This window comes from Apodemus sylvaticus, chromosome 19, assembly GCF_947179515.1.
Source record: "Apodemus sylvaticus chromosome 19, mApoSyl1.1, whole genome shotgun sequence".
Taxonomy (NCBI): Eukaryota; Metazoa; Chordata; class Mammalia; order Rodentia; family Muridae; genus Apodemus; species Apodemus sylvaticus.
Window position 1 is genome coordinate 4,773,642 of NC_067490.1, and position 24,960 is coordinate 4,798,601.

The window sequence follows — 24,960 nt, forward strand, 5'->3', positions numbered from 1 at the left end:
ATTAGTCTAATATTAGGTGGGGGTGGTGTGGAGAGGACACTCTCCATGGAGAGAGAAGGTGACAGGAGGGGTGTGCCCCTTCCATAGGTCCATCTGGTATCAGAGTGTGGGATGGCAGGACTCTGGTCTCCCATGCAGCAGATGGGCTGGGTCAGACTCATTGGAGGGGGCAGCTGTCTTCTGCGTCCGTCCTTGGACGGCACCTCTCTTTGGAGGAAAGATGAACTTGGCTTGAGGGCTGGTGTGTGTGTGTGTGTGTGTGTGTGTGTGTATGTGTGCATGTGCGTATATGTGTGTGTGTGTGCGCTACAGCCACTGGGAACCCAGTCCCTCCCCTCCCCAGCTGTGACCCTCTCCGGAGAGCCTCTGCCCTGTAGCCCTCTTGGTCTGAGGGCAACTGGCAGCCGACTTCTTCCAAGGCTGGATATTGGCCCTGGTGGCCACCGCTTGACCAATGCCTCAGATATAACGACTGTGTTACCTTTGATCTGCTGAGGATGAGGACCTGACTTGGCTCTGAGCCTTACAGACTTCAAGGCTCTTGCCATGTTTTCCAGATAAGTCTTTCATAATGCGGTCACAAACATCATAAGGATTGACACATAGAGGTCTAGCTGGGGCCCTGTCCTGACTTTATCACCTCAGGGAAAATGGCTTAGTCTCAGAGCCTGTTTCCTAGTGGGCGCTGTGGCCTCCTCGTGGTTGGCAGGGTAACTGAGCCCTCTAGCTCATGGGGGTGGGGGTGGGGAGCCTGACTTGCCACCTCGTACGGACGTCTCCAGTGCTGTGGTACTTCCTGTAGCCTGTCGCCTGTGGCTGGCTTAGTTGGACTGGCAGCAGTCTTCTGGTTGACAGGGACTTGTGTGATGAATGTGGATTAGGGTCTTGTCGTCACTAAGAACCAGGGTCTGGTGATGCACACCTGGGATGCACACCAAGATGAAAAAGTCAAAGCCAGACTGGGCAGCTTCTCGAGACCCTGTCCCCAAACGAAAAATAGAGACTGGTGGGGTGCCAGTGACTTGGCTCAGCAGATAAAGGGGTGTGGGGCAAACTCTCGCCGCCACCTGAGCCCAGAACCTTACGGTGAAAGGAAGGAGAGAACTGTGTCCTGCAGCCTGTCCTGTAACTTCCAAAGGGTCACCATTGCACAGGGGTGAACACACACAAACACACAAGATAAAAGATCGTGGGCCTGGAGAGACGGCTCAGCAAAACATTTATAGACACAGATAAATATAAATAATTCTAAAACATTAAAAGGGATGTCAAAAAGTTTCTTGTCTTAGGGTTTTATTGCTGTGAAGAGACACCATGACCACGGCAACTCTTATAAAAGCAAACATTTAATGAGGGCTGGCTGACGATTTCGGAGGTTCAGTCAGTTATCGTCATGGGGGAGGCACGGCAGCGTGCAGACAGGCATGGTGCTGGAGGAGCGGAGAGTTCTGTCTTATTCTGAAGACATCCAGGAGGAGGGTCTTCTACACTGCACAGAGCTTGAACAGTGGGAGAGCTAAAAGCCCACCCCCACAGTGACACACCTCCTCTGACAAGGCCACACCTATTCCAACAAAGCCACACCTCCTAAAAGTGCCACTTCCCGTGGGCCACCTGGAGCTCACTATGTAGACCAGGCTGGCCTTGAATCCAAGAGATCTGCCTGCCTCTGCCTACTTAGTACTGGGGTGTAAGGTGTACTCTGACACCTGGCCCATACACACACACACACACACACACACATACACACACACACACACACACACACACACACACACAATATCCTTGGTCCTTTTTTTTTTTGATGGCGGGGGTTCAAGACAGGGTTTCTCGGTATAGCCCTGGCTGTCCTGGAACTCACTCTGTAGATCAGGCTGGCCTTGAACCTGCCTGCCTCTATCTCCCAAGTGCTGGGATTAAAGGCGTGTGCCACCACTGCCCGGCCCTCCTCAGTCCTTTATAAACTCATTGTAAGGCCAAACTCTTATTCCTATTGATCCCACGTTGTTGCTACTTTAAAAATTGCCTTTCCTCTGTTAACTACAATCTAACAGTCCACCACTGGACTCACTTTTCTTATTAAAATTTATTTATTTATATGAACATGCTGTTTGCATGTATGTCTGCATGACAGAAGAGCACATCAGACAGATCCCATTACAGATGGTTGTGAGTCACCATGTGGTTGCTGGGAATCAAACTCAGGACCTCTGGATGAGCAGTCAGTGCTCCTAACCACTGAGCCATCTCTCCAGCCCTGGACTCTTTTTAATGCTGTTCCTGTTATCTTCCACTTGATTTGCTCCACTGTTCTCCTTTTGAAACACTCAATCAGATGCTGTTCAGCGAGGGAGACGCGTGTGTGAATCTTAAGAGGGCCATTTGTATTTCTACCCCTGTAGAATTTTAGATTTAGTTTTTATTTCATGACTGTTCTTGCTTGCACATCTCATACCATATGCATGCCTGTTGCCCTTGGAGGCCAGAAGATGGCGTTAGATCTCCTGGAACTGGACTTAGTTAAGGTTTTACTGCTGTGAACAGACACCATGACCAAGGCAAGTCTCATAAAGGGCATTTAACTGGGGCTGGCTTACAGGTTCAGAGGTTCAGTCCATTATCATCAAGGCAGGAATATGGCAGCATCCAGGCAAGCATGGTGCAGGAGGAGCTGAGAGTTCAGCATCTTCGTCTGAAGGATGCTTGGAGAAGACTGGCTCCCAGGCAGCTAGGATGAAGGTCTTAAAGCCCACGCCCACAATGACACACCCACTCCAACAAGGCCACGCCCACTCCAGAAGCCACGCCCATTCCGACAATGCCGCGTCCATTCCAACAAGGCTACACCTTTTAATAGTGCTACTCCCTGGGCCAAGCCTATACAAACCACCACACAGTCATAAGCTACCATACAGGTTCTAGGAACTGAACTCAGGTCCTCTGAAAGAGCAGCCAAGGCGCTTAAGCTCTTAACCCAAGTGCTTTCATATATATATATATTTCTATTTTATATATATATATATATATATATATATATATATATATATATATATATATAAAATAGAAAAATGGCTGGGGGTGCCACATACCAGTAGAGTACCATTATCCCATGTACGAAGCCCCGCTTCAATGCCCAGTACCGAAAAAAGGAAAAGCAAAACCAAGCAGACTCTTTTCCTCCATTTTGTTTTATCAAAACAGATGCTGTCCTCTGCTCTGGGGAGCAGTGCTGGGTGGAGTCGAGCTCCGCCCATGAAACAGACTGGATGGTGAATCTTAGCAGGGGAGTTTGGGGACCTAGGGAGCAGGTGAGGAAGTCTTTGACCCCAGAGCGCGCCTCACGTTGATCTTGTTCTAGGAGCAACTATGGGCAGAGATACCATAGGCTCAGGGAGCCATGCTTCTGGGGAATAGGAGGCTCTGCTTAATCAATCACCGGGGAGGACAAGGGGAGCAGGGGGGGAAGAGACAGGAAGGGAAGGTGAGCCTTGGGTCAGAGGCAATAGTAAAATCCTGCATCCTGTGATGGAGAGGTCTGTGGTCCAGATTGGTCTTCTCTGCCTTCAGCGAGCCAAGGGTCAGAATGGTCAGAGTCACAGAATGTGTGTGTGTGTGTTCTCAGACGAGGCTGTCGGCAGCAGAGAAGGGTTCCTGAGGGACAGACGCTATAGTGACCTCAGGCCTCATTGTACTGTCCGCTGGGGACAGATGTCCTTTAGGTCATGCTGCATATACTGGTCCCTGGTCTCCTGGGTCGGGTCACAGGGCTGTGCAGAGCCCGGAGCTCAGAAGGTGGCTGGTCGGCAGTAGGGGTGAGTGAGCCCAGGGCTATGTGTTGTGGGTTCTGGATCAGTGTACACATGTGTGCACACGTCTTAAAGATACGTGATGGTCAATCTTACCATCGTACATGGGCTTCATGTGTGCAGGTGAGCTGGTTCACAGACTTGTGGAAATGCACACATGCAAATACCTGTAACAGAGGTACACGTGAGTGTGCACTGACATGCATGGGTACGTGGATCAGAAATGTATGTAGTGTTGCCTAGAGGTGACTACTAAGGGGCCTCAGAGTTGGCATCAGAGGCCCAGGTGCCAGCTGCCAATTGGAGAGCTTTTAGGACTCTGAGGCCCAGATCCAGTCTATAAAATGGAACACTTTGGAGGCAGAGGCAGAAGGATCAGGAGTTCAAGGCCAGTCTCAGTTCCATAGCAGATTTAAGAGCTGAATCAGATACAGGCATAGCTGGGCAGTGGTGTCTCACGCCTGCGATCCCAGCACTCTGGGAGGCAGAGGCAGGAGGATTTCTGAGTTCGAGGCCAGCCTGGTCTACAGAGTGAGTTCCAGGACAGCCAGGGCTATACAGAGAAATCCTGTCTCGAAAAAAAAGCAAATCCAAAAAAAAAAAAAAAAAAAAAAGACACAGGCATAGCCACACACACAGCCATACACATAGCCACATACACACAGCCACACACACACAGCCACACACAGCCACACACACAGCCACACACACACAGTCACACACACACAGACACACACACGCAGACACACACACAGACACACACATACAGACACACACACAGACACACACACACGCAGACACACACACAGACACACAGGGTTGGCTGGAGAGGTGGCTCAGCATGGATTTCTCTTTCAGAGGACCTGACTTTGAATCCCAGCTCCCATATCTGAGCATCTGGGATCCCTCCATCTGTGGGAGAACCAATGCCTCCTGTCTTTGTAGGCACAGGCATAAATAAAAATAAATCTAAAAAAACCAACCAAAAAAACCAGACAAATAACAACAACAACAAAAATCTGGGAAGCGTGGATATGGCTCAGTCAGTATTTTACTCAAGAATTTAAGGACCTGAGTTCAAATCCCTAGTGCCTACCTACATAAAAAACAGAGACCTAGTGGTGTACGCTTATAATTCCAGCACTGGAGAGGTGGAGACAATAGGGCTCTATGGTTAGCTAGTGCTGGCCAACTGGTGAGCTCCTGAGGGACCAGCCAAAGGCTGCTCACTGCCTTCCACACACACATGCATTAAAAAAAGTACCCTTCGCCGGGCTGTGGTGGCACATGCCTCTAATCCCAGCACCTGGGAGGCAGAGGCAGGCGGATTTCTGAGTTCGAGGCCAGCCTGGTCTACAGAGTGAGTTCCAGGACAGTCAGGGGCTACACAGAGAAACCCTGTCTCCAAAAACCAAAACAGAAAACAACAACAAAAATCCTCAACAACCGTGTGTGTGTGTGTGTATATGTGTGTGTGTGTGTGTATGTGTGTGTTTGCGTGCGCTCATTTGGAAATAGGGTCTTTCTATGTAGCCTCTACTGTCCTGGAACTCACTCTAGAGACCAGGCTGGCTCAGAACTCAAAGAGATCTGCCTGCCTCTGCATCCCCTAGTGGAATGCTGGGATTAAAGGCCTGCATCACCCCTGCCCACGCAATTGCCCTTATTGTTAATAAAGTACTATGGTGGTTCCGAACGGAGGCAGAGGCAGGAGGATTTCCTGTGAGTCTGCGCTCTGAGGCCCCGGCTTGTCAGGACAACACTGTGGGGCTGACTCGAATATAACTACATGGATTCGTATAATGGGTATGAATTCTTATGGTACTAGATTGTTTATGGGTGGTCTCTGAGCCGGGATGATTAAGCTTAGCGTTCGGTGCAGTGTGCAGAGCGGAGCAGGGGCATCACGTGCCCTGCAGTGAGGCTGGTGGCCGAGGGGGATGCCTGGCAAACAAACCCATGCGGGCAGCGAAAATTCACCAGAGACGCGCCTGCGCCCGGGTCACCGCGGTGTGGTGCAGAAAGAGGGCGTCCCCTGCCGTCCACCCAAGGAGGACGTCTGTGCGCAGCATTGCCCGGTTGCCATAGAAACGAGCAGCGGGCGGTGGGTGGCTGGGAAGGAGGCGGGTCGGGAGGGGGGGGGGAGGCCGGCGCGTGGGGGTGGGGAGCTGGCTCCTGCAGTTCGGGCGCTGTCGCCTCCTGAGCCAGAGCGCGCCGGAGGGGACCCCGAGGACCAAGCCCCGAGCCCGACGCCAGGCGACCCGGTCCTGCCCGCTGCCACGGAGCAGGTAGCCAGTCGGCCCTTCCGACCCTGGTCTGGCCCAGAGGGGTCAGTCAGCGCCCACCTGTCCCCAGCTTTGTGCCCAGCCGGGCTCAGGTAGGCGAAGGGGGTTCTGGAGAAGCCTGAGTGGAGAGTGGGGACCCGGTGCCCCTGCCTTCCTGCCGGCCTCACCTGATAGCAAGCTTGCAGGTCTGTGCAGGTCCATGCAGGTCCGAGGGGCTCTGGGGGCCAGGGACCTGCTCTCTGCATCGCCGCGGAACTGTCTCCCGTCTGTCGTCGTCTCGTCTCTCCTCCTCCGTATCTCCTTCCCTGTCGGTACCACAGACGTGACTTCCAGAGCTGCCCCACTCCCTGGGGACTAGAGTCTGTGCGTTTCCCCCAGGTCGGTGCCAGACAGGGAGGGGCCAGGCGTATAGAGAAGTGCGCCCGCGGCTCCTGCCCCCACTCTGCCGCTGGTTTGCCTTGCCCTCTGCGGCCAGACTCACTGGCCTGGGGCAGACATCTGCTAGTCTCTGGCCATTTGTCACCAACCTCCCGTCTGACACCGGAACCTCTAGGGTGACTCCTGGGTGGGCTTGTACAGTGGGCTGAGTCAGCTCAGTCCCTCCCCCTCCGTGCTCTTCTTGGGATGACCTGCAACTCCCCAAAGGGCTCCTGTCCCAACCCCCAGCCAGCCGGAGATCTCAGTGTTGTGTGTTCGTTCGCTAGTCCCTCTGCAGCGGTGCTCCCGGGGACCTGCTCCCTGCTACTCCAGGCACAGGGACACTGCAGAGACGCTACAGCTGCTGCTTCCCCTGGAGGAGGGGGCGCTGGGAGGAGCTGAGCAGGGGTAGCCAGGAAACCCTGCTCAGAGGGCCTAGTAGGCTACCTGGAGAGCGGGCTAGGACCAGCTCCTGGGGCAGTGCTTGGTCCGTCAGGAAGCATGGGCCTCCCTCCCTCCCTCCCTCCCTCCCCGGGCGCTCAGGTCAGAGGACCCGCTGCAGGGTGGGAGCCTGGTTGTGGTTTATGGTGGTGCTGTTTTCTGCAAATGTCAAGTACACTGTCTGGGAGTGTGGGCACGGATTCACGCCTTAAACTCCGGTGCCTGGGAGGTGAGAGAGCAGACAGAGGTGTGCGGGCAAGAAGGGGGGGGGGTAAGGGTGCAGCTACCCTCCCCGCCCTCCCCGCCCCTCCCTCACTGAGGCTTTGAGCTGCTGGGCTTTGGGGCCTTGGGGCAGCCAGCTTGGGCTCCCAGCTGGCCTTAGCGGTGTCTGGAAGACAGAGAGAGGCTTTCAGCAGCTGCTGCCCCTAGCCTGACCTCTGCTTCCTCCTCCCTGCCCTGTCTGCCCCCTCCCCACCACCACCACCCCTTCTTAGCAGAGTTCGAGTTCGGTTTTTGCGTGGTATTTACTACACTCAGGATGGGGTCCTCTCCCCCCCCCCCCCCCGGGCATGTAACTCATCTCCAGTTGTCTGCAGTCAAACCACCTGCTTGGAAACCAGGCTGAGAACCCTGTAAGTTCCGTTCCCCGGGAGCTTCTTCCACCTAAGAGAGAGCCTGAGGAAGGCCTTGCTTCTCAAAGGCCTGGAGCTGAGAGGGGGCTGGGCTCCCTGAGCAGCTCCATCCAGTCCACGCCAGCTGCCCAGACCCCAATTCCAAAGTCACCCCTCCATTCCTGTCAGCAGTAGAGGTCAGGTCGTCCTGACTCCAGAGGCAGGGTGTTTCCACACCCACCTTCTCTCCCTTCCTGTAACCGCCTCTCCCAGGTTCCCTGCCCTCCAGCCATGAGCCACAGGCTCTGTTCTCCTTGCCTACTATAGGGCTTCTCAGAGAACCTTGGAAATTAAAGCTAGACCACACCCCACATCTCCTCAGTTCTTGTAGTGGCTTCCCTGAAAGTCAGATGCCCTGAGCTGGAAGACCAAGAAACATCTCCCCCCCCCACACACACCCCTGCTTCCCCCTCCCTCCTCTCCCTTCCCCCTCAGTCTGCTGTAACCACCTAACCCACAGAAGCCCTGATTCTACCTCAGTGCCTTTGCACTGGCTGGGCCCTCTGGCTGAGTGCTCCTCAGGGCCATTTCCCTTACCTCCCTCGGGTCTTCGTTCAAATGCCACCTCAGAATGGCCTTCTCTGGCCAGCCCCAGGCGCTGTTCCCTGTCCTTTTCTGTGCCAAGGTTCTCCACAGCACTTGTCAAAACACAGCCTACTTTGTCATTTACTGGTCCTCCGGTTTCTTGCCTGTCGAACCCCTTTAGAATTTCATCCCCACAGGCTCCCCCGCCCCGCCCCCAGTTTGCATCCCTGTGAGCCATGGCTGCCACAGACAGCATGAGTCCCTGACTCGGGGCTTTGGAGCTTTGGTCCTCGAAGAGGGAGGCCAGTGTCCCGCCCAGGCGCCCAGGCAGGATTGAGAGGCTAAAAAGTAGGGAGAGCAAGCTGCAGTATCTGCCCTCACCACACCCCATCTCACCACACCCCATCTCACCACACCCCATCTCACCACACCCCATCTCTGCCACCCGGGTTCTATACCATGGGGGAACCGGATTCGTCCCTAGCAGGAGTGTTACCCACGCCCACATAGCCAGCATCCCTGACTGCTCAGATGGTCCTGGGTGCTGTGGGCTCAGGACAGACAGACAGCCTGGTGTCCGGAGAGGCCATGAGCCCAGAGCAGAGGCTGGATGGCTTTACTCCCGGCCAGCCTCACTTCTGCTCCCCGCCTGTGGGGGCCTCACTAGGCAGGGAGGTGGAGTCCCTTCAGGCTTGGATCTAAGGCCTGGGGTAAAGCCAGAGCCTCACCCCGCTGGGCAGGTCTAGGTTCCAGGCTCCTGGGCTTTCTTTACTGTCACCGTCTACCTCACGGGATGTGTGCACCCTAAGGTGGTGGAGGGCGTCTTGTGCCTTTTCCTATCCAGAAACAGCTCGCCCAGGGAAGCTGCGCTGCTCTGTGGGGTTAGAGGTGCTAACTCCTTCACCAGGCCGGGAGAGGGCTGAGGGCAGGGCTGTGTTTGGAGGTGACTTTACCTTTATGGGGGGGGGGGCGGTGCTCTGCGTGCATGTCACAGCTAGGATGCAGGTAAGAGGCTGCCCTCTGAGGATCTGAGGCTCCTGCTAACCCCTTCTGCTGGCAGAGTACTCAGCCAGTGAGCACTGGGCTGAGTCTTCCTGCTTCTCTGCAGCAGAGGTAAGCCTGGATCCCGCCCCCTGCCTCCTGCCCCCTACCCCCTGCCTCCTGCCCCCTGCCCCCTGCCCCCTGCCCCCTGCCTCCTGCCCCCTGCCCCCTGCCCCCTGCCCCCTGCCCCCTACCCCCTGTCCCCTGCCTCCTGCCCCCTGCCCCCTGCCCTCTGCCTCCTGCCCCCTGCCCCCTGCCTCCTGCCCCCTGCCCCCTGCCTCCTGCTCCCTGCCCTCTGCCCCCTGCCTCCTGCCCCCTGCCTCCTGCTCCCTGCCCCCTGCCCTCTGCCTCCTGCCCCCTGCCCCCTGCATCCTGCCCCCTGCCTCCACCCCCCAGCTCCCTGCCCCCTGTCCCCTGCCTCCTGCCCCCTGTCCCCTGCCCCTACCCCCTGCCTCCTTCCTCCTTCCCCCTGCCCCCTGCCTCCTTCCTCCTACCCCCTGCCCCCTGCCTCCTGCCCCCTGCCCCCTTTGGAGGCTAAAGTCTGAGTTTATCATTTCTAAAAGAAGCCCCCTGGGGAGCTTCAGGTGGTAGAAATGAAGGTCAGGTGGTTAGAGTTGGTTTGTTTTGTTGGGGACATGGGAGGTCTCCCGTGGCTCAAACTACTTTAAATTAGCTTTAGACGGGAGGACAACTTTGAGTTCCTGATTCTGAGTGCTGGGATAGCAACGGTGTGCACCTGTGCCTCCCTCGGGCCGGCTTCTAGGTCCACAGAGAGGGCGAGAAGAAGCAAGCCCCTTCACCAGAGCCTGGGAGGTCCGAGCTGAGAGCCTTGTGTGTTAGCTGAGGTGTTGGCCGCAGAACCAGGCCTCCCTCTGCCCCAGGAGAGGTGGTGTGCGCCTTCCCTCAACCAGCGTCCCAGTGAGGAAACCGAGGCACTAGTAGTTGAAGTAGCCCACCTACAACTGGGAAGTGGCAGAGCTGGGGTTTGAGCCCCAGTCTTCAGTAGTACATGGCGTGGGCAGCACACTGCTCCCTTGGGGTGGTATCCTGAGTCTACTACACTGAAGGAGAAGTGTGAGGAGAGGGAGATGAGGGCTGGGAACTCAGGAGGCGAGGCAGAGGAGCGCACACTTGCGGGAGAGTGACCAAAGGAGGCGCATGGTCTGGAGCGGGCAGGGGCCGCACAGCACCTCACAACTAAGTACATTTTTTTCTTTTTACTACATTGTGGTTTGTCTTAGTCAGGGTTTCTATTCCTGCACAAACATCATGACCAAGAAGCAAGTTGGGGAGGAAAGGGTTTATTGAGCTTACACTTCCACACTGCTGTTCATCACTAAAGGAAGTCAGGACTGGAACTCAAGCAGGTCAGGAAGCAGGAGCTGATGCAGAGGCCATGGAGGGATGTTTCTTACTGGCTTGCTTCCCCTGGCTTGCTCAGCCTGCTCTCTTACAGAACCCAAGACTACCAGCCCAAAGGTGGAACCACCCACAAGGGGCCCTCCCCACTTGATCACTAATTGAGAAAATGCCCCACAGTTGGATCTCATGGAGGCACTTCCCCAACTGAAGCTCCTTTCTCTGTGATAACTCCAGCCTGTGTCAAGCTGACACACAGAATCAGCCAGTGCAGAGTCCCCAAAGAAGCTTGTCTGCCCTGCCCATCTCTAAGGAAGCAGAGTGACGGAAGCCACTGGGCATGTGTGGACCCTGAGACAGCTGTGCCAGGAGGTCTGAGGGACACGGCAGTGCTGGGCTGAACTCCTGGGAGCAGGGACAGGGGAGGGCCCAGCGTCTCCTGCCTGCTGTGTGACCTTGGCCTGATGCTTTACCTCTCTGAGCCTCACCCACCCTGTAGAACTGAGGAGCCTATCTCCGTGGGTTGCGGAGGAAGAGGGTGTGTGTCAAGAAGAGGCTAGCGCCCCAGGAGGTGACCGGCACCTACGAGTGTTGTTTTGCTGCTACACGCATGGGGAAACTGAGATTCCATCCCCCCCATTAAGATAGCCAGCATCTCCCAAGGTGGTAGTTAGAACCCCACGTGGGGTGCACTGGCCTCACATAAAGAGGCTCCCCTGATAGGGCTGCCGCAGTGCCCACACCAGGGGCAGCTAACGAATAACACAGGGCGACCTCAGAAGCAGTCCCTTTTACAGATGGGACTACTGAGGTGTGCAGAAGAGGACTGAGGGTAGCCGGCTGGCTTCAGTCCGTGTTGTAAGACTACACACTGTGCAGCCCCTCTGCCAGGGTCAAGTCCTACCTGGGCCTTGATCTCCTCATGATTGAAGGGACAGCCAGGTGCTCCCCTGAGGATTTCTGGGAAGACACCTGTCACAGTGCTCAGCAAGGCTCTGATTCCCTCACTCCCTCTGGCCTCATCCCTGTATCTGGTTCCTCCTCATGTCCTGCGGGTGGGGCTCAGAAGGAACCAGACCCATGTGGGGACTGTAGCTGTAGCCAGGGTAGGATCCAGTCCCACTTTTCACCGCCTCAGTGGCTCTGGTGGTGCCATCTTACCTGCTCCGTGCCTCAGTTTCTCCATCTTTACATGTAGATGAAGTACCTAGCCTGTAGACCAATTCTTAGCACACACTGGACACTCAGTAAATACTAGCTGGTGACAACCAGCTGGTGCCAGCCGGGCAGGGACTGCAGCTCAGCCTAGCCTGACAGCGGCTGAGAAGGAGGGTGACTTGTCAGCTCACACTGCTTCTGAGGCTGTGACATCCCAGGACACTCCATCATGAATTGGGGGTGGGGGGCAGATCATGTGGCAATTCCTCAGGGGGAACCCATGGCATCCTGAGTTCTGGTCTAAATGCCTGAGAAACTGGTGGTTTCCCAACCCTAGCCTTAGGGGGCTGGGGAACAGGGGTTCCCTGCCGACGCACAGGGGAGCAGCCTGACAGTTTCTCCTTTCTTCTGCCCCCCAACTTCCCACCCCCCACCCCCGGGCCAGCTGAACGTGGGTGTGCACACAGAGGGAGAGCTCCTTTTGCTATGCCCATCCCCCACTACCAAAGCTGCCCTCAGCTCTGCCCGGGGCAGTACAGACCGCATACTGTGGCAGCTGTGTGCCCCTTCAGTCTAACCAGGAGGGCACTGGACAGGAGCCCCAGAGTCAAGCCCCCAGCTGCTGCTCACTGTGCACAGAGCACAGGAGAGACAACCCTGGTGCCTGCTGGCTGCTGCCATGACCCTCGCGGCCTGAAGTAGTGTTGGCTCGGCTCGCTGGGCAGATGGTCCCCATGAAATGACGTTTCCCCGCACCCTGCCACGTTCCCATTCTCCCAGACACACTCTCCACAGTCACATCCCTGAGCCTGTGTCCGTCCCTACGTCCCTACGTGGCTGGGTGACTACCTCCTGTCGTTACTGATGGTGCAAGGCTGGAAGGAAACTGGGTGTGGTGGCCTCTTGCCTAGGAAGTCCAGGAGCCTGTTGGGCACATTCCAGGAAGTGCCAGATGCTAGCCACAGCCACTTCCTGACCCCTGACACAAAGCCCTGTCATTAAGAGGACGTGGCGTGGTGCTCTGTGGGAGAGGAACCTCCTCCTGCCTCCGTGTGTGTGTGTGTGTGTGTGTGTGTGTGTGTGTGTGCTACTGAGAGTTCATTTGACGTCACCCCCACAACCCTCCCCCCTTCCACTACCCCACCCTGTTGGCCTCCCTGAGCACACTCCCATGTGGGTCTGATCCTATGGGGCTGGAATGCAAAGGGCCTAGCGTCTGCCATGGGCTGGGCGCCTTAACTCACTTTGTTTGTTTGATTAATACTGTTTTATCTTTTAATCATGTGTATGGTATATATTTGTGTGTGCAGTGCCAGTCACGGGTGCTGGGAATTGAACTTGGGTCTCCTGGAAGAGCAGTTAGCATTGCTAACAATTGAGTCAATTGATTAGCTCAGTGTCTCTCATCTAATTGTTTTTTTTTTTTTTTTTGGATTTGGTTTTTCGAGACAGGGTTTCTCTGTGTAGCCCTGGCTGTACTGGAACTCACTCTGTAGACCAGGCTGGCCTCGAACTCAGAAATCCGCCTGCCTCTGCCTCCCAGAGTGGTGGGATTACAGGCGTGCGGCACTACCGCCCGGCTTCTCATCTAATTCTTAAGTTATGTACCAGGAGGGGGCTGGAGAGATGGCTCAGTGATTAGGAGCACGGGCTGCTCTTCTGAAGGTCCTGAGTTCAAACCCCAGCAACCATCCATAATGAGATCTGACGCCCTCTTCTGGTCTGTCTGAAGATAGCCACAGTGTACCCATATGTAATAAATAAATAAATCTTAAAAAAAAAAGTTATGTTCCAGTAAAATCACAGAGCATGTTGGAACTAGACTTTCCCGGGACACATGTCACCTCATCTGGGAGCCCAGGAGAGTCCAGGAGGCCATGCTGCCTGTGGCCTGTGCACTGTTAGTTAGCCTGGCCTGCTGGTTAGAGCCACACCGCCCCTGCCTTGCGCTGAGGGAACCCTCCAGCCCGCCTCCCAGGCCAGTCCTTTCCTCTCTTAGCCAGAGCGTGGGATTGTGGATTTTGAGACAGGGTCAATCTATATAGCCCTGGGTGTCCTATGGAAACTGAGCTGACCTCAAACTCAAAGAGGTCCTCCTGCCTCTGCTTCCTGAGTGCTGATATTGAAGGTCTGCACCACCACACCCTACTTCCTTTTTAGTTTTTTTTACTGTATGTGTGTGAGTGTTTTGCTGTATGTACATCTGAATGAACACTTCATACAGAGCCTATGGCGGCCAGAGGAGAACATTTGGACCTCTGAGACCAGAGTTAGTGGGCTGTGAACCATCGTGGGTGCTGGGAATTGAATTCAGGTCCTCTGGAAGAGCAGCTGGCACTCTTAAATACCCCCACCCACCTGCCCACACACCCACACACCATCTTTGTTTTGGTTTTGACATATAATTCATGTGCTGGGGAGATGGCTCAGTGGGTAGAGCGCACACATATGAACTTGTGGCCCTCAGTCTGGATCCCCGAAACGTCTGTGTTCTAGCTAGCTTTCTATTGATACAATAAACATTTTTTTTCAGTCAGGGTCATGCTACACAGCTCTGGGTGTCCTATGTAAACTAAGCTGACCTCAGACTCAGAGATGTCCTCCTGCCTCTGCTTCCCGAGAGTTGATATTGAAGGTCTGCACTTCCAAAAGCAACCTGGGAAGAAAAGGTTTCTGTGGCTTACACTTCCAGATTCTTTGAGGGAAGCAGGCAGGGGCAGAGGCAGGAAATGTGGAGGCCCACCTTGCAGGCTTGCTCAGTCTGCTTCCTCACTGCACCCAGGGCTACCTGCGTAGAGGTGGCCTTGCAAAGGGGGGCTGGGCCCTCCCACGTCAGCAGCCATACATCAAGAAAATCGCCTCCATTTTCTTGGTGGGCCCAGGCGATAACAGCCTTGCCTGCTCCTCCCGGTCACGTGCATCCTCGGAGCTGACCATCATTCCAATTACGTTTGCGGTCTTCCCCAAATAGTTCCTTTTTTATAGATACTTTTCCAGCCAGGCCGATCTGCACACGGCCCGTTGGTGGGGTGGCTTGGGCCGGGGTGGGAGCTGTGGGTGTGTACTGCACTTTTCTTAGCCCCAGGGACGTGCATTTGGGTCACTCCCAGCCTTTGGTGCTCACCCCACACCGCCGCAGCAGGCCGGCCTGTGCACGCTTGCCTGGCACCCCGAAGGTGAATTCCTAGAGGCGGTGCTGTGGGGAGACCTCGGTCCTGTGAGACCGAGTGTCACGCGGCAACGAGTTCCCCACCGCTTTGGCTGAAGAGGCTTGTGGCCATTCGGGTCTTCAGTACCAGGGGGCACAGGAAAAGCCACACTAGGTCGTTACAGGGATAGGGTAGCAGGCCAGAGCAAATGGAGAGGCTGAGGCTAGGGGAGGGGCACTCCTGACTAAGGGTCCTCATGGGTTGCTTCTGCTTGCCTGAGTCTGAAACACAGTGGTTGCTGAGAGGTGGGGTTACCTGCCCTCTCTAGGAGGGGCAGACGCTTTGGAAGCCAGGGCACCCTAACCCAGTTCCCTCACTGCTGGCAGTACAGCAGCATCGCACAGACAGGAAATGTCCCAGCAGCCACGGCTGCCTCTTTGAAGGCCCCTTGGCCCTCTGTGGCGGGTTTCCTGATGATTGAGGCCCAGTAGGGGAGGGGTTTGCCCCCCCCCCCCGGCCCCTGGGGCAGAGCATGGCCTAGTTTGGACGACTGTGATGCCCCGTGACAGATCCAGGGCAGACACAGCACCCCGACATGCTGTGTAGATCACAGTGTGACCCCAGGGCCAGAGAGCCACATGCCCAGACATGTGGCAGAAAGGCTGTGAATAGCTTAATGGGGCCATTGAGGCAGCACCTGGACAGTCAAAGGAGGACTGACAGGGCTCAACGCGAATCAGGGGAGCCCTTAAGTCAGGATGTAAATGACAGGCCTCCTGTCAGTTCCCAGGGAACTGTACCACAGAAGCTTGGGCTCTGGGGGCTGAAGACCCGGGGCTCTGAGCCGGGGTCAGGGGAAACCAGGACTATCTTTTGCATCTAGTGTCAGTCAGGCTAAGGAGAGGGGAATGAAGGTGCTCTGTGAAGAAGCCTCTGGTGCTCCCTGGTGCAGAGGAGGCTGGGGAGGCGGGAGGGAGGGCTTCTGTAGGAAGATGGCATCTGAGGAGAACCATTCGGCAGAATCCCGGGAGGCAGGAGGAGCAGGTGTGGAGATAGATGTTGAGATGTGTTCCAGAAACAGATCATCCTCTGAATAGTAAGGCCTGCCAGGAAGGCCCCCCTTCCCAGTTTGAGGCTCAGCCCAGGGTTCCTTCCTTCTGCACGGGAATCAGGGACCAGACCTGGAGTGGGACCACTGCCCTCGCCTCTGGATCTCTCTCTTTCCTGCCCTTGCAGCCTGTGAGCAGCAAGCCTGTTAACTGCGGATCCACGCCGGCCCGGCTCCTCACAGTTGCGCCATGTCTGGCTCCTACGATGAGGCCTCAGAGGAGATCACGGATAGCTTCTGGGAGGTGAGCTGGGGGTCAGAGGAGGGGAGGGGAGATGGAGACCGGGTCTGATGTGGAGTTCTGGGACCCTGCAAGGTGGAGGGCGGGACCAGGCAGGAGGCAGAGCGCCCCTTGCAGGCCAGGGCCGGCATCACAGGGGCCCCTATTCAACCCACGACCTCAGCCTTGCACCCAGACTCCCCTTGGGCTCCTTCAAAAAGCCCACGATGGCCAACAGGCGGCGAAGCCTTGAAACTGGGCTAGGAATAATGCCCGCAGCTCGTCCGAAGCAGCGGCCTAGCTGTTCCCACTGCACCCCTCTGCATGGTGGGCAGGGGACGACTTTTGATCCAGAAAGTGGGGTTAGCCCGGAGACCCCATAGCCGGTAGAGGTGAGACTACAAGTCAGCATTTCAGGGGCCTCTGAGAGTCTTTGAGCCCTGGAGAGAGAGAGAGAGAAAAAAAATATATATTGCTTTTGGCTTTGGAAAGCAAAACGGAAACTGGCAGGCCTAGATTAATAAGCGCTCAAAGAGATGCCCCACAAAACATAATATTGTGTCAAGAAACAGCAGCTCCGCTCAAGCTTATATGACTCGGATAAATATAATAGAATTAGCTCACAAGGGCAAAAATGAATAATTCATTATAGCCTAAGCCCAAATTATATAAAAACCTCCGTCTGCTTTTTTTTTTTTTTTTTTTTTTGCGGCAGCGAGGAGGTTTCAGAGGAGGGGAGGGGAGATGGAGACCGGGTCTGACGTGGGGTTCTGAGACCCCCGCAAGGCGGAGGGCAGGACGAGGCGGGAGGCGGAGCGCCCCCTGCAGGCCAGGGCCGGGATCACAGGGGCCGCGCCGTCACTGTCGCTCGCTGCTCCGTCGCTAGGTGGGGAACTACAAGCGGACGGTGAAGCGCATCGACGATGGACACCGCCTGTGCAACGACCTCATGAGCTGCGTGCAGGAGCGCGCCAAGATCGAGAAGGCATACGCGCAGCAGCTCACCGACTGGGCCAAGCGCTGGCGCCAGCTCATCGAGAAAGGTGCCCCACCCCCGGGCTCTAGCGGGTCCCCCAGGGCGGCCCCTGCGCACCCAGCATCCCAGGCACAGAGCTTTTCACCACCAAAGGGACTAAAGCACGTCCCTTCATTCTCCTGCTTTGTATGACTCTAAACTAAACACACACACACACACACACACACACACACACACCACTGTTTATTTTGGAAGAGGCTCAGTTTTGATATAGAATTTTATGTAGCCCAGGCTGGCCTCTAGCTCTATATTCGACGGAGAATAACCCGGTGGTCCTGATCCTTCTACCTCCCCTCCCCAAATTGAAGATTTGGGGACAGCCACGCCTAGCTTCTCTTTCTCCCTCTTTTCCCTTCCACCGCTATTTTGTTTCTTAGAGACAGAATCTTATTATGTAGTGCTGGCTGCCTAGAACTTGCTATGTGGACCAGGCTGGCACAGAGATCCACTTGCTTCCTGAGTATTGGGTTTAAATTGGGCACTACCATGTCTGGCTGCTGCTGCCACTTCTAATTTTTCCTATCCTCCTCCTCCTCCTCCTTTTTAAGGTTCTGCTATCCGGCCCAAGCTAGCCATAATCTTGAGATGGTCAGACAGGCTTTTTTTCTGAATGATTTGAAGGGAAATTCGAGCTATCAACCTCACCCCCATTCTCAAAGTCTCCAAATATGAAGAACAGCAATAGTTCATGCCACCTCAAGCCCTCTCATGATCAGAACATTTAATACATCTCATTCATAAACTGGGCTGTGGTGGCTCACACCTTGAATCCCAGTACTCGGAGGCAGGGACAGGCTGATCTCTGTGAGTTTGAGGCCAGCCTGGTCTTCAGAACTAGTTCTAGGATAGCCAGGACTACACAGAAAAACCCTGTCTTAAAAACAAACAAGACTGGAGAAATGGCTCAGTGGTTAAGAGCACTGACTGCTCTTCCAGAGGTCCTGAGTTTGATTCCCAGCAACCACGTGGTGGCTCACAACCATCCATAATGGGATCTGATGCCCTCTCCTGGTGTGTCTGAAGACAACTACAATGTACTCATATAAATAAAATAAATAAATTTAAAAAGAAAGAAAGAAAATCAAAATAGCTCATATACACTTTATGCAGTGCTGGAAATCCAACAGAGGGCTTCCTATATGCTAGGTGAGCACTCTACCTGCTGAGCCACACCCCTCCTCTCAGTGTACCCAGGGGACTGTGGCCGTGGTCTGCGCTGGTCCAGGGCCCACACCAAACCACAGTGTGAGTCCAGTTGCTAGTCCTGGATTCCTATAAAGTGGACGTTTCAAGTTCAGGTTTCCTTGAACTTGTTCAGTCTCCAGTCCTCATGGGGGCAGGGCCTGCATTGCCTGGCAACAAAGGAATGTGAGGTCGGCTTCCCATTGGCTCAGATCCTTGTCACTCACCGCTGGCTCTCAGGAGTTTCAGGTTCAGCATCTTGCCTAGAGCTCCTAGAGCCTGCAGAGGCTCCTGCCATACAAGGCGGCCCACGAGGCACACACACATCGCAAAGGGAGACACCAAGTGGGAAGCAACACAGATGCTAGGGGCTGCAGGCTAGCGTGAGAGAGGAGCAATCAGAGGCGGCTTCCTGGCAGAAGCGGTCATCCTGGGACTTGTTTGTTTTAAAGATTTATTACACTATAGTTGTCTTCAGACACAGCAGAAGAGGGCATCGGATCCCATTACAGATGGTTGTGAGCCACCATGTGGTTGCTGGGAATTGAACCCAGGACCTCTGGAAGAGCAGTCAGTGCTCTTAACCACTGAGCCATCTCTCCAGCTCACCAGCCTTCAAGCTGACCCCGGGACCTTTGAAACCACGGTCGGGGCTCTTAACCGCTGAGCCATCGCCCAGCACCACCCTGGGCCTTAAGAGGATGGGGAGAAGTTTGGGGAGAGTGGGGGAAGCATTAACGAGGAGGGGGGCTGTAGGCAGGCGCTGTGCGTGGGGATCCCTGTCACCCCTGACGTTCCCCCAGGGCCGCAGTACGGCAGCCTGGAGCGCGCATGGGCTGCCGTGATGACGGAGGCTGACAAGGTCAGCGAGCTTCACCAGGAGGTGAGGAACAGCCTCCTGACCGAGGACCTGGAGAAGGTCAGGAACTGGCAGAAGGACGCCTACCACAAGCAGATCATGGGCGGCTTCAAGGAGACCAAGGAGGCCGAGGACGGCTTCCGAAAGGCCCAGAAACCCTGGGCTAAGAAGATGAAGGAGGTACCTCAGACAGGCAGGACGGCTGGCCCCTCGAGGGTGGCGGGCCCCAGGAGGGCATCTGCGGACCGGGAGGGAGGCTGCCCACACGAACACCAGCATCTTGCAGGAAGAACTGTCCACACACGGCTCTGTCACTGTGGGGCCTGGTGTGCTCTGCCAGGCACACAGCCAGCTGCCTCCTCAGACTCCCGTGACTGGCATGTCTGCAGTCCCATGAGGGGCAGCACCCCGAAATGAGCCCATGGGCTGGAGCCTCGGAGCCAAAGCCAGAACCGATAGCCCCCTGCCTCTTACAAGGGAGGCCCCTCAGTGCAGGGATGTGGAGTGGGCAGGCAACGTGTTGCTGATGGGTGACCACCCGGGTGTATGCCCACCATGGCTGTCTCTCCACAGCTAGAGGCAGCCAAGAAGGCCTATCACTTGGCTTGTAAGGAGGAGAAGCTGGCCATGACCCGGGAGATGAACAGTAAGACGGAGCAGTCGGTCACCCCGGAACAGCAGAAGAAACTTGTGGACAAAGTGGACAAATGCAGACAGGATGTGCAAAAGGTGTCTGTGGGGGAGGGGTGGTGGGGGGGGAGGATGGGGGAGGGAGGGGACAGGGTGGTAGAGGAGTGGGGGTGGGAGGGGCGGAGGCGGTGTTGGCAGGGGTGAGGGCGGCGTGGTCCTGAGGGTGGTTGGCTGGAGCTGCAGGCTTGATAAGGCCTCACCCTGTCCTCCATCCTGGTCCCCGCAGACTCAGGAGAAGTATGAGAAGGTTCTGGAAGACGTGGGCAAGACCACACCGCAGTACATGGAGGCCATGGAGCAGGTGTTCGAGCAGTGCCAGCAGCTGGAGGAGAAGCGGCTGGTCTTCCTGAAGGAAGTGCTGCTAGATATCAAACGGCATCTCAACCTGGCAGAGAACAGCAGGTACCGGGCACGGCCCGCGGAGTAACCCGGAGGGCAGCACCTCGGGCCTGGTGACCGGGAGGGGAGGGAGGACTCACAGGGAGCACCGGGTCTGCACGGGGGATGCCTACCAGTTTCCTCGGAAACACAGGCTTGGGTGCAGGTGCATGGCCCCGGTGAGGCCGCTGGGGCTGCGTGTGCCCGGAACTGCTCCCAGGAAGCGTTCAGCTCAGGCTGGAGGGAAGACCTGAGCTCCGTTCCCAGCTCCTACACCAGGTAGCTCACAGCTGTCTGTAACTCCAGTTTCCGAGGGGTCTGTCTTCCTCTTGTGGCCTCTGAGAACGCTTGAACTCACAGCCACGGGCGCGCACATATAAAATAAAACTAAAGGATAAATAAACCTTGGGGTGGAGAGATGGCTCAGCTAGTTAAGAGCACTTTCCGCTTTTACAGAGGGCCAGAGTCAGATTCCCAGCACCCACATCAGGTGGCTCGCCTGTGACCTCCAAGGCCACAAACACACATGTGCTGTCCAAAAGTAAATCTTAAAAAAGATAATCTTGCTGAATGCCTTTAATCCCAATTCTTGGGAAACAGTAGCAGGCAGATATCTGAGTTCAAAGTCAGCCACGGCTACATAGAGACATTCTGTATCAAAAGAAAACAAAGATTGCAGAAAAAAAGTGAAAGAGTGAAAGATCTGGAGAGATTGCTCAGCTGCTATCCAGCTGTGATTCCCAGCACCTGCACGGGCGGCTCGGGAACACTCCTAACTAACGCCAGTTCCAGGGAATCCAGTGCCCTCTTCTGGCCTCAGGGAATACCAAGGACAGGCGAGGCAGGCACACAGTCACACAGACAAAACACACATGCACAGAAAATCAATGCAATTTTAAAAATAAGGAGGCGGGGAGGAGCCTTCTTGGCTGGGTGTGCGGAGCGCCTTGGCCTCTGAGAAGGAAGCCTGTGGCACCGCCTCCTTCACAGCTACATCCATGTCTACCGAGAACTGGAGCAGGCCATCCGGGGGGCCGATGCCCAGGAGGACCTCAGGTGGTTCCGCAGCACCAGTGGCCCCGGCATGCCCATGAACTGGCCGCAGTTCGAGGTGAGGATGCGCACAGGGAAGTAAAGTGGGATCCTCGGCAGCTTGGGAGGGGGCTGGGCTTCAGACCCCTCAGCCTGACTTCCCCTCACCTCCAGGAGTGGAACCCAGACCTGCCACACCCCGCTGCCAAGAAGGAGAAACAGCCTAAGAAGGCAGAGGGGGCCACCCTAAGCAATGCCACCGGGGGCTGTGGAATCCACATCCCAGGCTGGGGACCGCGGCAGGTGAGTACCTCCCACGGAGCTCCTGGGTAGGAGAGAGACCCACACCTACACAATGGGCCAGACACATCTTATCCAAGAAGACAAGAAATGACCCCAGACCATAGCTACTATGTGTCCTCTGCAAAACAGGCAGGTGACCCTTCAAGACACCTGCTGTGAGACACATGGTATTCTGAGCACTCTCCTTACATTAATGGATTCAAGCCTCTGGCCAGTCTAAGAAGGAATGAATGTGTGTGTTTTAAGAATAAAGAAGCTAAGGCCAGGCAGTGGTGGCACACGCCTTTAATCCCAGCACTTGGGAGGCAGAGGCAGGCGGATCTCTGAGTTTGAGGCCAGCCTGGTCTACAGAGTGAGTTCCAGGACAGTCAGGGCTATACAGAGAAATCCTGTCTCAAAAAAATCGAAATAAAGAAAGAAAGAAGGAAGGAAGGAAGGAAGGAAGAAAGAAAGAAAGCAAGTAAAGCAAAGCTTAAGTCCAGAGAGACTAGGCAACGCGTTACAGCTCAGAAGCAGGGAAAGCAGTCTCGTCCAAGCTGGTACCCATTTAAGGATAGTGTCTCTCACAGGATCAGACAGTCCTTGGCTCCTTCACACTAGCTGAAACACTAAGGCAAACTGTTCAAGCTATCTGAGGCTCACTGGCTGGGACCCCGCCCTGTGTATCTGACCTCGGCTCCAGCCTTATAGAATCTGGACCCGAGCTCTGGTTAGGAGAGGGAGTTGACAGGGATGGGATCAGGTCCGCTGACTGAGGTCTCCATTTGCACCAAGTGTTAGCAGCTATGACCGAGGCCAACCGTATGCCACCGAGTGGTCGGACGATGAGAGTGGAAACCCCTTCGGGGGGGAACGAGGCCAATGGTGGCGCCAACCCATTCGAGGACGATGCCAAGGGAGTTCGTGTCCGGGCACTCTACGACTATGACGGTCAAGAGCAGGATGAGCTCAGCTTCAAGGCCGGTACGAGGGCTGGAGGCCTAGGGGGCGGGGCTGGAGGCCTAGGGGGCGGAGTCTGGGCTTGGCTTGTGTGCAGGAAGAGCTGGGCGGAGGGAGAGGCTTTTCGAGGATTGGTGGGTAAGGAGGGCAGGGCCTGAGCACGGAGGGCCAAAACCCTGTGACTGAAGCGCATGGGGGCAGCATTTGGATGCTGAGTGGGGCTGCAGCCCTGAGCGGAAGTCCAGGTAAATCAGATGGCGTGCTGGGGCAGAGAGATGCATTAACAAGGCGTCCCTGTGTCTCCCTCTCCAGGAGACGAGCTCACCAAGCTCGGAGAGGAAGACGAGCAGGGTTGGTGCCGCGGGCGGCTGGACAGCGGGCAGCTGGGCCTCTATCCTGCCAACTACGTTGAGGCTATATAGCTACCTTGCCCTCCCGACTCCGACTCCTCACAGTCCCTGTCCACCGCCTTCCACTCTTCCCCTCCCCTCGCCATAGAGTTCCAGACATATTTTCCGATCAAGCTTTTATTTTTTTAAAAGTCAAAACAGAACAAAAAAAAAGAAGAAGAAATATGAAGAGACAGCGTTTGCAGCCTACCTGGAGGCCAGGGGAGTGGGGGAGGGGGCTTGGGATGATGGCCTCCCCCACAACGTGGGCAAGGATCTTGGGACTAAACCCAATGTCACATCTGGTCTACAAAGTCCACCAAAGAGTCTCCTGAGTCTTGAGGGAGATCTGGATCCTTCTACCCTGTCTCCTTCTCCTGTCCCACCACAGCTGCCAGCAGCTGCCCATGTCACCTGAGCCTGGCTTCCTAAACTCTCCTGTCCCCTCTCCTGTCCCCCTTCAACACCCTCTTCTCTTAAAGGGCCCCCAATCTTTCGTCTTCCACTCTGCCCTGAGGGTGCTCTTCTCTTCCCAGCCCCAGACCAGTGAGGCTGGGGGAGAAGGCTGTGGAGGTTTCTGGGGGGGAGGGGGCCTCTCTTCACTTCCCCAGACATGAAGGCAGGTGAGCGGGAGGGAGTCATGGCATCCCCGGCATACAGGAGAGGAAGGAGAACAGGACCACCTGTCCAGGCCGCGCCAACACTCCCAATGCCAAGCCCATTTTGAGGGATGAAAATCCTGGCTGGGCCTGTGGACAGAGGGCTCCTCCTCAGGGCCACTGAGCATCTTGCAGAGATCCTGCCTGTCCCCAAGTCCTTGGCACTGGGCAAAGCCTCCTTCCCCCCAAGCCCAGGGCAAAGCCAGCAACAGTAGCAGCCTCGTCCCATACCCTGGGGACAAGGCGTTTGGCCACCGTCCCCCCCCTTCATGGTCATTCAGAAATGCTGCAGTCCCCCCCCCCCCCCGCCCCAATCACTGTGTTAGCCTGTGTTAGCATCAGCCTTTGTGAGGCTGATCTACAAGGCTCTCACCTGGCCAAGCCAGGAGATTCAGGGGCTCAGGGGAGCAGCCAGGTCTCTCAGGCAGACACCAGGCTCAGGGAAGCAGCCATCTTGGCACTGTAAGGGGAAGCCAGCTGCTCAGGCTGGCATGAGGAAGGACCGCTGGGTGGTCACTCTATCTTTTTCCCTTGACCTTTTAGTCCCTGATACCCCGCCCCCCCCCCCCATGCTGGCAGCTCCTCCCCCACTCCCATTTCTCTAAGCCTGAGTCTCCATTAAAGGCCTCCAGGGAAAGAACAGGACCACCCATGTTCTGCAGGACCCTTTAGCTCTCTGCTGCTTCTCCCAGCACCGTCAAGGTCATGGGCCCAAGCATTGGGGCTCTGACCCCCCCACACACACTCCCTTCCCTTGAGTAGGGCTGCGGCAGAGGCTTCTGTTGGCCCTGTCCTCCCTCAGGGCCAGGAGTGGGAACATGGCACCCAAGAGACAGGGCTGTACGCAGCCACTTCCCTGTCACTGTTCCCCCAGGGGCCTCAGCTGCAGCCCAGGTTGGTCCCCGAGCCCCTCAGAACCGGAAGCAGGATTCAAACCCCCATTCTCCACAGCTCCAGCTCTTACCTTCACCCTCACCTCAGAAAGGCAAGAAGCCGCCATGTCTGCACCTTGGGGCCTGGGCTCCCCCTCTCTGCGCCAGTGGCTTCCCAGCACCTGGGGAGGGGCTGTGGTGGCCCTGACTGGACCTCAGGCCCGCCCCGCACAGTATACTAGCTGCTCGACCTTGGGCAGGAACTGGAAAATCCATCCCTTACGAACAATCACCTTCAATGACCCTACCTGGGACCAGATTTGGTCCTCAAGTTCCTCAGCACCCCAGTGCGGGAGGGTCCCCCCGCTCCCCCGAGTCCCCAGAGCCCCGAGCCAAGCCCCACCTGTTACTGCTGGTGTCAGGACACCTCAAACCTTGGGC

At 55.9% G+C, this 24,960-nt stretch overlaps 1 protein-coding gene across 1 annotated transcript in view; it reads left to right on the top strand.

The window, feature by feature from the left end:
• The window catches only part of Pacsin1 (protein kinase C and casein kinase substrate in neurons 1), a 49,426-nt gene extending 26,316 nt beyond the window's left edge, over window positions 1-23,110 (top strand). The window contains 11 exon segments of the mRNA XM_052163605.1: window positions 16,089-16,204; window positions 17,067-17,223; window positions 19,202-19,437; window positions 19,831-19,986; window positions 20,174-20,349; window positions 21,316-21,436; window positions 21,532-21,618; window positions 21,620-21,660; window positions 22,435-22,504; window positions 22,506-22,623; window positions 22,912-23,110. Coding sequence (XP_052019565.1) covers window positions 16,151-16,204; window positions 17,067-17,223; window positions 19,202-19,437; window positions 19,831-19,986; window positions 20,174-20,349; window positions 21,316-21,436; window positions 21,532-21,618; window positions 21,620-21,660; window positions 22,435-22,504; window positions 22,506-22,623; window positions 22,912-23,021 — 1,326 coding nt within the window. The 5' untranslated portion in view covers window positions 16,089-16,150 and the 3' untranslated portion in view covers window positions 23,022-23,110.
• The last annotated feature ends 1,850 nt before the right edge of the window (window positions 23,111-24,960 follow it).